The 12,208-nt window shown below is 42.4% G+C and overlaps 1 protein-coding gene across 1 annotated transcript in view; it reads left to right on the top strand.

The window, feature by feature from the left end:
* The first annotated feature begins 1,092 nt into the window (after positions 1 to 1,092).
* LOC135733712 (Fc receptor-like protein 5) overlaps positions 1,093 to 12,208 on the top strand; it is a 92,300-nt gene continuing 81,184 nt past the window's right edge. The window contains exons 1-6 of the mRNA XM_073813721.1: positions 1,093 to 1,149; positions 1,345 to 1,491; positions 6,388 to 6,493; positions 6,580 to 6,660; positions 6,757 to 7,026; positions 7,224 to 7,493. Coding sequence (XP_073669822.1) covers positions 1,093 to 1,149; positions 1,345 to 1,491; positions 6,388 to 6,493; positions 6,580 to 6,660; positions 6,757 to 7,026; positions 7,224 to 7,493 — 931 coding nt within the window. The remainder of the gene's footprint in view (positions 1,150 to 1,344; positions 1,492 to 6,387; positions 6,494 to 6,579; positions 6,661 to 6,756; positions 7,027 to 7,223; positions 7,494 to 12,208) is intronic.

A 12,208-nucleotide genomic window follows, 5' to 3' on the forward strand; every position in this document is an offset into this window, starting at 1 on the left:
ATTTCCTCACAATGTGACTTAAGATCCATTTTATTAAGCAACAACAAGAAAATCTTAGTCATATATCCATGTATTTCTTTTCTATTTATTTTTGTATTTCACAGTAATTTCCCAAACCTTGTCAGCTGAATGACATTGGGGCGGTTTCCCTGGCAGGGCTTATCGTAGTCCCAGACTAAAATGCATGTTTGAGCTGTTTTTATTTAAAAACACCTTGTCCTGTTGAATTTTAACATATACCAGGGACATTGTTTTGTCTTAAGATGTACACCGTTTTTTGTAAGCTATGTTTGTAAAAAACTTCTTAAAAGACCTAATATAAATAAGGCCTATATTGGATTAACCTAAACCACCCAATTATGTCTTCACAAACCATCTGACAGAACTCCTGCTAAATTAAATTAATTACATTTTCAACCTAAGTCCACTGGGTTTTTACAGATGTAAAGGAGGATTTATGAAATGTAGTTTTCAAAGAGCCGTGGGTTTTTCTAGTTTTCTTGTGAATAAATTTGTAGTTTCTTTAGTTAATATTAACACAATTATCAGCACACTAAGTTTTCTGGCCCTTACATGGTGATGTTATTTACCACCTGGCCCTCAACCTAAAATGAGTTTGACACCCCTGGGTTAAATGGTAAACGGTAATAAACGGTAGGAAAGTGGGTCAGCACAACATGGTTGTTAAGTTTTTAAGAGGCGCACAAAGGCTGCATCCTTCTCGTCCTCCCTCTATTCCTCCTTAGGACCTGTCTGTGGTGCTGAAAACCTTACAGGACGCTCCATTGAGCCTCTGCAGTGAGTGTGAGTGTAAAGTTTCTAACTATGAAACCTTTAACACTACTTGCTTTGGCTTCGGTTAAAACCCGGAATACACTGCACGATTATTGGGTGTCCCAGACGAAAGATTGCCATCGTGAGACAATCGTCGCGATTTCTGTGATCGTCACTCTTCATCGGTGGTCCTATGTCATACAATGAGAGAGGTTCAAAGACGGCCGTTTTCCCGGTCTTGCGTCCAAAGAGGGCCTACGATAGTTTCCTGACAGTGTCAGACATTCAGCATGATCACCGCACAGTGTGTTTGCTGCTATGACCTGCGCACCCGTATTTGTTTACCACGAGCGCATGCTGGTGACTTTGCGCAACGTGTGACGCTGCCGCCGAAGCTTCCGTGTCATCATCGTACAGTCTACATGCCTCTCCTACCCAAGTTTAAACGATCCATGTCGCACAGTGTGATAAGGTAAGGATCTTATAGGAGGGCAAAAATCGTGCAGTGTATTCCAGGTTTAAGAGGATAGGAGATCTTCATGTATTTTCGACAATGATTTGTGTCTACAGCTTGGGCCCGCTGAATCCAGCGTAACACTGAGACCCCGGCTCGGCTACGTACCCAAAGTTCGCACTACTCCTTTCAGAGACCAAGTGGTGAACTTGCAAGCGCTGCCCCCGGAGGAGGCAGACCCAGCCGTGGCTTTATTATGTCCGGTGTGTGCACTACGTGTGTATGTAACTCGGACTCAAAGCTTTAGAACCTCAGAACAGCTGTTTGTCTGTTACGGTGGTCAGCAAAAGGGAAATGCTGTCACCAAGCAGAGGATGTCATATTGGATTGTGGACACTATTACACTTGCGTATAAAAAAAGCAGAGTATTCCTTGCCCGTTTACTCTGCGTGCACATTCTACGAGAAATGTGGCATCACCTTGGGTATTGGCTCGTGGTTCCTCGCTAACAGACATCTGCAGAGCTGCTGGTTGGGCGACACCTAACACGTTCACTAGGTTCTACAGTGTTAGTGTCCTCTCTGATTCTTTCTTCCAATCAGTAAAGACCACCAGAGACCAGCTCGTGTCAGCTTGCAGCCTCTAAATTGGTGCTGCACAACCTGCTGTTCTAGCAAAAACGTCACAAAATAGCGTTTTTCACTCCTCCATTGCTTTGACAGCTGATATTGCGGAGCTTCTGCTGTTAGCCTCTCACTAGATGTTTCCATGTGAACCTGGGTTAGGCTAGACATCCGCATTGCGCCCCCTGTGGGTCTCTATGCGTGTATTTCCGTGGAAATTCTCACCACTTTCCCCTAGCGTTCCACTAGTACGAGATATTACTAAAAGGGTTTCACGTTATGACCTTGAGCCTTCAAGATGTCCCCCAAGTGGTAGACCCCCTCAGAGGTAATTCCTTGCTAGTTCACTATAGTAGGTTAAGGAACAAGAAGTGACTGGCCTTCTGCAGTAAGCCTTAACATCTGCCCCCTACGTCCCGTCCCGTCGCCACAGTCTCTGTTCCATTGCAGACTTGGACTGTGCACTGTTGCCAGCTTTCTCAGGGAAAAGTAAGCTAATGATATTGCACCTGCCTCTCGTTTAAATACCTGAGCTGCGGGGCAGCACCGGCAGATGCAAAAAAAAGTTAATTGGCATGTTAGTTAGGGGTGTCACGATTCTTCAAATCCTCGATTCGGTTACATTTTTGATTCTAAGGTCACGATTCGATGCGATTCTCGGTTTTACTTTTTTTTGAAAGACAAAAAATGCTATGTCATTATTATTTATTACTATTATAGTTTTAAATTAACATGCACATTGCATGCTTTTCCTCGCATGGGGGTTTGTGGGCTTCACTTTACGCAACAGACCTTGTAGAAAAATGATTCCTTCTTAGACGCACCTGCACTTGTCTTGGACTCCTAGCATCTAAAAATAAATCCAGCGTGTCATAAGCAGCTGCGCTTCTCTCTGTCTCACGTGCACGCACTCTCGCATCTGTCCGAACCCTAAACAAACTAAAATACTAATCCTTAACTATTTGTTCAGTTTTATGCGTTTCCTGTGAGGCAAACTATCCCTTTTGTTAAAAATATTACCTGCTGCATCTTGGTGCCTCTCTCACTCTCACGCACGTGCAGAGAGCCACGCTCTGTCCAAAGTCAGATCACTAGGTAGTAATCCTGTTTATGATATGCATTTCAAGGAGTTGTAGCAATACTGGTGTTTAAAATATAAATCTCTTGAGAAGTTTTTTCCCCCGCTTGGCAAGCCGACCGGACGTGACATGGGGGCGTGGCAGCATCGACGATCCCATGTTTTTATTCGAAGTTCGAATTAATTTCGAATATCCCATTATTTAATTCGAAGTTCGAGGTTGTGACTTAATTTTGATTGATTTCGATTTAAAATCGAAATCGTGACACCCTTAGTGTTAGTAGTTCTTGAAGTAGGTTGGTCCCGTGAGGCGTGTTCCCAATTATTCCGTCACGATGTGACATCTTCGTTCCCTTCCTTCAGGGAATGAGGATTACATACATAACCGAGACGTTCTTTGTGGTGATAAAAGGGATCTTATGATATAAAAAGATATGAAAGAAACCGTTCTTCTAAGAACATTTTGGATGGTTATTTAAGAAAAATCAAAAAAATTACCCACATAAGATCATTCAGATCCTTATGACCTAAATGTCATAGTATGATCTAAGAACATTTTGGATGGTTATTTAAGAAAAATAAAAAAAAAATACCCAAATAAGATCATTCAGATCCTTATGATCCTAAATGTCATAGTACATAGCAACAGCAGCTGTAACACGTGTGACAGTAAGTCATATTTCTTAACGTCTTCCTTATATGTCCTTTACTTATACCCCATTACCATTTATAGACAAGTTGTAAGCATGTAAAATGATCCTCATCAGACATTAAAGCCCTGCCCAGAGCCTCTTAAGAACCTTCATTTAAATAGTATACACTCTAAAAAACAGAAGTTGCTTAAAATATTTTTCACTGCGATGCCACAAAAGAAAATTTTTGGTTCCAGGAAGAAGATAATTTTTCTTACAATTTGATAATCTACAGAACCTTTTGTGAAACAGAAAGGTTCTTCAGGTGTTAAAGGTTCTTATGAGTATAGAACACAGTTTGAGATTTATGAGATGTTTTATATCAGAATTGTTAGACATAAGAGTATTTTTTTTAACTTATTCTTCAGACATTAAAAGCAGCAGCATATTTATCAATTCATGACACCACAAATCAGTTAGAAAGTTAGCCAAGGGTTTAGTTATGTACAGTGTGAAATGTCAGATTAGGAGTTCCCAGAGTTAACTCAACCCCGGGTGAAATATTAGCAGTGTGAAAGGGGAAACTGATCATCTGGGAATCTGTAGAAATTCTGACTCATCATATATATAAATATATTTCTTTCATTTCTTTCATACACTGTATGACGTCATGTCTTTGCAAGCTATAAGACATCAGATGTCAGAAAATTGTCATTCATCAGTAGATCAGTATGGAGTTGATTTCTCTTCCTCTAGTTCTCTGTGAGTATTATCTTCTCTCTATGGATTTGACTTCACATCAAAGTTACTACTGATGTATTTTTACAAAAACTATTAATGCTGCTTTCTTGCTGTTTAAACCTTTATGATATATAAGTAAATAAATATGTTTGTGTGAGATAGTAAGTGTACAGATAGTGTTGTGTGTTTGTTAAACAGAAATTAATCTGTTGTGCTCAGAGGCATCATGCCCATTCAAACTGAGGGGGCACTTGCCCTCTTGGTTTTTTGAGCCTCAAAATAAAAGAATTGTCCATTAATCTGTTATTTGTCTTTTAATCTGTTTAATATGCACAATATTATTAATTATGTGCTGCATCCTTGTCACTTTTCGGAGATTTTCGCCGTTTTGATCGTGTTACATTACTTTATGCTGGCGGCAGGCGCTGCATTCAGCGCAGTCAATGATGTCATCAACGTCTGAGCGCGTTCACGAGCTCTTTGCTGTTGCTGCTGCATTTTGCTATCTGAGGAATTAAAACGTGGAAGAAACGTTCACAACATTTCCAAACCCCAGTACGGTAATGTGCAGTTAACCTCATCTGTGTAGAAATTGTATGGTTTAAAATGTGACCGTCTCAATGTTATATTAGTAGAGATTTTAGATTCATCTTCTTGGTACAATGCCACAGTTCGCCAAAGTTCACAGGGACGCGGAATATCACACATGTTCACATGAGGTAAAGTTGAATGCAAAAATCAATTTCTCTAATAATTTTTATCTAAACATTTTTTGAATCATTATTGAACATTAAAATCAATCTGGCTATAACTTATGTAATTTTCGTTGTTTATAAACTTTATGGATTTAAAATTACATTAATTTTATAGGATTATGCAGTTGTTGTGCAAAATGTATTGACACAATTAAACAAGTCATTAAACAAAACGTGAATAAACAAAACATGCCGTTCCAGATGTAAATGCCAAATGTCATTATTCCGATTGAATAGTATTTGATATAAAAGTTAGTCAACACTTTTATTTTGGAGGTTTTTGTCATGAAGGCAGGAAGGCTCAAAATAGTGCCATGGAAAAGACTGAAAGCTTTATAATATTTCGTTTTATGTCCGTGTATGCATACATTTCTGTATCTGTGCACACTGTGCCTTCTTAAAAAAATTGGTGCATGACGCCCCTGGTTGTGCTGTAGGTGAATGAGAGACATCAGTGTGTTTGTTTAGTTTTGTGCTTTTGATGCTGTGTGAGTGTTTGAATACATTTTTTTATAGCTGTCGTTTCTTTTCGATTGACATGTCAAAATAATCTGCATCAGAAATGAGCCATCATTACCAAATACATCTTTAAGATTGAAGTGTTGCGTTTAGTTTGTTAGGCTGCTGCACAACACTAATAATATTTACAATTGCATAAACAGTATGATCTATGAATTAATGTCTTTTCATACAGACGGTTTATCAGCTGTATGTTTAAACTGTAATAAGTTTTTCTCTTTCTTCTTTACAGTGCTGATTTCAACCATCCACTCTCAACAAACTGCAGGTAATTTAATTTGATCCATTCATTACATTACATATTTTATTGCTTTGGATAAAATAGAGAACATTTTCAGTACATTACAGTGCCAAATAAAAAGATGCCCTCTGTATTTTTATCAGATATACAGTACTGTGCAAAAGTCTTAGGCCACCAGGCCACAATTAGATTTGTTGTTTTTGCAATGTTATAGCGATCATATATAATTGTTTCTCAGTCGCTTTAATAGAATACATCCGGAAAATACAGGAAATGTGTATGTAGTACAAGTTTTTATGGGTAAACGCCCCTTCCACTTGAGCAATAGCAGGCAGCTGCAGGATCTCTTAAACCTAAATAAAATTAAATGAAATCCTAATTTCTAACCATCTTTGGATAAGTTTTGCACTTAATAAAGCCACATACCCTCTATGTCTAGTTATGGTATCAGAAAACAATTAAACATATTTCAATGCATCTTTTTGCACCATTAATTAAAAAAGTTTGTGTACCCAGTTTGGAATTCATGGAGGACATTATTTACAGTGTGAATTGTTTGTCATTGTACAGAAAGACCAACACCTCAAGTGTCTTTTTGGCCTGGTGATCATGTATACAGAAGAGAAACTGTCTATCTCACATGTGTCATTAATGGAGGAGGAGTCAGCAGCTGGCAGTACAGTTGGTATAAAGATTATTCATTCATCCAGCAGAATAAACTCCAGTATTATATAATCAGATCTGTTACTGAGTCTGACGCAGGTAAATACACCTGTAAAGGAAAAGAGATCAGTGGATCACGATACTCACACATCAGTAATGCAGTTACACTGACAGTATCAGGTGAGGTTTATTATTTTTGTCCCCAACATACTGTAACATTCAATATATGATGTAAAAATTGATTAAATATGATTTTTATTTGTTTTATATTGACAGATATTCCTCGACCATCTCTGACTGTGCAGCCACAGAAGTCTGTGTTCATTGGAGACTCAGTTACTCTGACCTGTGAGGTTCATCAGTCTACTGGATGGGAGTTTATCTTCAGAAACCCTTCAAACACTGAATCCACTGAACTTACAGGAACTAAAACAATCAGATCTGTGCAAATCTCTGATGGAGGAGAGTATTGGTGCAGAGCCAGAAGAAAAGAAAACCCTCAGGTTAACACACAATACAGTCAACCAATAACAGTGACAGTACAGGGTAAGTATTTATACTCACATAATACACTTCGTGCTGAGATCACAATAAATATATCACCATTAATCACTGAATCAGGAGTAATTACAATTATTGATGATAAAACCTGTAATGTGGTACAGCATTTTTGTTTTGCCATCAGAGTTCATATAAAAATGCAGGTAAATATTTGACAGTGTAAATTATTTGTCATTGTACAGAAAGACCAACACCTCAAGTGTCTGTTTGGCCTGATGATCATGTATTCAGAGGAGAAACTGTCACTCTCACATGTGTCATTAATGGAGGAGGAGTCAACAGCTGGGAGTACAGATGGTATAAAGATTCAATCATCCAGCAGAATAAACTCCAGTATTATATAATCAGATCTGTTACTGAGTCTGACGCAGGTAAATACACCTGTAGAGCAACAGAGATCAGTGGATCACGATACTCACACATCAGTAATGCAGTTACACTGAGAGTATCAGGTGAGTCTGTTTATCTGTATTCATTACCATTCATAATTTTTGAGTTGGCTAATTCTTATGAATTCGTACGAAGCGAATCAGACAAAAATGTACGAATGTGTTTGTACAAACTTGCCACCTCATAAAACACTGTACATATGAATTGCCATGAGATTGTGTTGTAACAGTGCTATAAAAGTTACTTCAGCTTACAAAGTTTCAACAGTTCTTAGAGACATTGCCTGTTGAGGAAGAAAGAAAGGATTAGATGATTTAACGGGAACGAAAATAACGGGAACGAAGCATTGCGTCAGTTAGCTGACGCTATGGGGGGAAACTCCTGTTTACTCCGTGACTGAAGCCTGTTGGTTAACGTCTGAACAAAGTACAGACCAATGACGTTTGAACCCGCGCGCGGGGTGCACACGTCCTTATATAAGCGCGGTTCAATCGTCAGGAACTCATTATTATTCGACTGAAGCGCGCAGCCGAATAACACTCGCTGCGTAGACGTTTGTAGCACGGCAAGAGACGCAATGCTTCGTTCCCGTTATTTCAGGTAACCAGGGTTACGTGAGTAACCTAAGCGTTCCCTTTCGATACAGTTCACTTCGCATTGCGTCAGTTAGCTGACGCTATGGGGGAACGTAATCCCATCACGCCGTGGGAGACTTACCGGAGTGACACTGCGTGTGGCCCTATACCCGGCATATTCACAGCTTTAAAGCAAATGTGTAAGCACCATATAAATTGTTGACGCGCACACGGTGGGGTTTTAAACGCACCGGGGGCACATAACATAGCACAAGACGGCGAGGTACCGAGCGCGCCGCGGCTGTGCGAGATAAGTAAATTCAGAGTCACGTTGGTGAGCTCGCTGAGCGCACCGTGGTGTACACATAAAACGCATAAGCGTGCATGATTGAGCCGAGAGAACCTGCGCTTGTAGGGCAGGGACGTCTAAGCTGTACAATCTGACAACGTAGACGGCGAAGACCAGCCGGCCGCGTAGCAGATATTAAATATAGATACCCCTGTAGACCAAGTTCATGAAGAAGCCAAACTCGCACAGAGTGGGCTCTATATAGGACATAGAGGGGCGTGAGCCAGTGCGATGGTTTCAACGATCCATCTAAATAACCACTGTTAGCAACAGACATACGTAGTGAGTGATCTGCGAAGCTCACGAACGGCCGATCTGACTATAATATGCGGCAGAACAGTTCGTAGCGTGGGATTATACAGATACCACAATAGTGTGAACCCAGGTGCGCCCTCGAGCGCATCGGGATGCATATAGGTAGTATTATAGTGCACAGATCGGTGAGCTTTCCAAGCGCGCCGTAAATGTGTATTGACTATAAATTGCACGGGCACAGGTGAACACTTGAATACATCGTGAATGCATATAGATGAATCAGAGTGTTATAATGCACAGGCCGGCAAGATTCTCGAGCGCGCCGTCATGTGTTCTGATAATAAATTGTGCGCACACGGGTGAACCCTTCAGTGCACCGTGAATACGTATAGATAAATCAGTGCACAGAACGCGCCGTGAATGTGTACAGATATGATTGATGAACGTAACGGTGGGCACCCAACGCACCATGAACGTACACAGATGAACAACAATGTATGTGTCACAAAGCATAACACAGCTGTGTATACAGGTGATCGTTCCCAAGCGCATCTTATTGTATACCAAAATGTTATAGTGTGCACATGTGAGCTTCTCTAAGCGCACGGTGGACGCATATAATTAAAAACCATATCGTGCATACAGGTGAGCTAATGGGCGCACCTTTAATGCAACAAACCTCAGTGGTGCGCGAAGCAGGGATGTCGAAGCTGTAAACTGACAACGTGGATGGCGGGGACCAGCCGGCCGTGTCACAATTGTCAAATGAGAAACCTCTAAGACCATGCCCATGCTCTAAGACAAGTGAGCATAATTGTCACGGGAGGTGATAACGTCAACGATCCATAAATAACCTGTATTGACAGGTGCTCTAGTGAGTGATCTGTGACGCAGATGAACAGCTGATCGTCTGATGTACGTCAGACGTATCTGTCATACAGGACCTTGGACAGTTCCAGAGTGCTGTGCCTTGGGCACCGTCCGCATCTGAGAAATGACAGGCTTATGAATAAAGTGAATGGCCAGCCGTAAAAGCATGGTTCGCTGTTACCGCCGCCGTCCGCATCTGAGAGATGACAAGCTTGTGAATTAAATGAATGGTCGGTCGTAAAAGCGTGGTTCGCTGTTATCACGGCCACATAGATATAGGTAGGGGAGAGAGCCGCCGTGCCTCTGTAGTGAGGAGAAAAGTGTTCCACCCACGATTCGCGGGGGGTTTAGACTTTCAATGTCACTAGACAGAATGGATCAGACTTTGCATAAGGACGCCTCGCGAAAGGGGTCCTAGCAGCTTGTGTCAATGTGTCATAAGGCACATAATGTAGGTTGTGTCCCACGGATGCCATCTCCGCACGCCCATCGTAATGGGTTAATATTTTGAATCTTGGTAGTTTGAAGCATGAGATGCGTATCACTCTGATTGAACATAGCTTATAAAGCGATGCAATGAGTTTATAAAGGAGATGACTCGTCAGCTTGTACAGGGGGCGAGATCTCAGTCTGGTTCGGTAAATAATGAAACCACCGTAATTTGCCCGACCGCATTATCACAATAACACGGTCGAGAGTGCTGCAGTGCTAAATCATCCCCTTAATGTACCGTATTTACAGTACAAGGTGATTGATATGAGACAAATGGGCGTTCCACGCGCCGAAGGCTGATTGCCGTCGTAAAGCGTGTTCAACCCACAGCAGATTCTGGGCTAGCTCGTAACGACAGCACTTCATGCAGCCGTGTGTAACTTAAGCATAAGCGTCGTCAGCTCGGGGCGGGACCTTTGCTTAGTCAAACTGAAGTGGACTTATGAACAGAATGCCACGATATTCAGCTTTCTGAGGCTCGTTAGAGGGGTACGTGTGCCCGTCTTAAACGAGATGCCGCGCGCGTCTGACTGTGCGCGCGCTTTGAGCTTTAAAACTGATTGTGGCGGGTAGCAAGCTCACTTGAGGTTGATATTACCCTTAATATCTCCGAGTATTGGAGCGGAGGTGTGAGCGTCTTCGGATCCGCTAATATAAATCAGCTATATGGCCGAAAAACGTCATAAACCGCTTGGCTGTAAGCCTTTGAGTGGCCGTCCGGAGAGGGCGCGATTCAAACGCTTGGAGCCATGCAAAAGTCTGAGGCTGTCGTCTCTCTAGGAAGAGAGAATAACAGCCGTAAGACCGTGCTCGTTTGCGCCATCAGCATCGTAGCGAAGAAACTGAGGTGGGCTGCGAGCGAATTTGTTACAAAGGTGTTAGAGACACCGTACAGTCGTGGGGTGTCAGTACACAGTATATGGCCAAACCGGGGTTTTTTCGGCAAGCGTCGATAGAATTATGGACAGCGGGCCGTGTGTGCGTATTACTGATTGCTTGTCAGTAAGGCGATAAAGTGTTTAGAGACACCGTACAACCGTGGGTGTCAATACACAGTATAGTAAGCACGGAATTACTCTTTTTAGAGGAATTAAATACCGTTCGCCACTATAGTGAGGTATTACACAGTATGTTTGGATAAACAGCACACAGAAAACATTTCAGGGCAGTCCAGCCAAAGCGCGACTTAACCCCTTTTCTCCCAGACAGTGTCGTTCTCTGTTGATGCAGCTGTGCTGCAGAGACCAGAGCTCAGTCGTTCAGGTGCACAAGCCTCAGTAGTGACGGTGACCGAACGGCTCACGGAGCAGAGCAGTATGTCTAGGTGGTTTAATGTCAGACTGAACCCATCGCAGGGAGGAAGTCTGCCGTGAGGCCCGCGGTTTTGCCGTTTATTAAAAGGGCAGAAAAAACGGGTATATAAGAATGTACCAATATTCAGCGCACTGATATAGGACGGGACTGAATAAAGGGAGGTATTCGGGCCTCAGTATATTTTAATCAAATTTGTTCTGCCTCTGATTCCGTCTAAACCAGAGAGAAATGACCGGGCAGACGAAAAGTGAGCTCTCCGAAGTGAGACAGGCTCAGGCCAGTAAAGCTCTATAATAAGTGTTTTAGCGCTCCAATAGAGGCGTGTCCGCCTTATCGAGCAGACGAATGAGATCGTGCCGCTCCAGGAGGGGAGGGGCATGAAGCTCTCTTATAATGAGTGTTCTTGGTGCTCCAATAGCGGCTAATCCGCCCTATCGAGCAGACGAATGAGATCGCGCCGCTCCAGGAGGGGAGGGGCATGAAGCTCTGTAATCGTTGAACACTTGACAGCTCCATTTAGAGGCAGCGAGCCGTAATACTGCGTGCTAACTAAGCCGTTAAGAGACCTCACCACTGTGGGGAAAGGAGCGAGGGACTCCGCGAGCGTGGAGCACGAGTGGCTGTGCTATGACAGAGAACAGGGGCAGACCGCCCGTGTTTGCTTGTCGTATGCATCTATCCAGTTCTACGGTTCCCCGCTTGTTCATCTCAACAAGAGAGGAACGGCAGAGGGGAGCAGCAACACAGACAGAACAGCCATGCGTCGTATGAACGGTATCACCCGATGCACTTGGGGGATTAATATATGTGCCAGAGATCTCGCCACTGAATGTGAGAGGAGCGAAGGGACTCTGTAAGCATGAACGGTTGCGGTGTGACAGAACACAGGGGGCGTTAGTCTGTGTGTGCTTGTCTATGCATC

The sequence above is a fragment of the Paramisgurnus dabryanus genome, chromosome 3 (genome assembly GCF_030506205.2).
Source record: "Paramisgurnus dabryanus chromosome 3, PD_genome_1.1, whole genome shotgun sequence".
NCBI classification, from domain to species: domain Eukaryota; kingdom Metazoa; phylum Chordata; class Actinopteri; order Cypriniformes; family Cobitidae; genus Paramisgurnus; species Paramisgurnus dabryanus.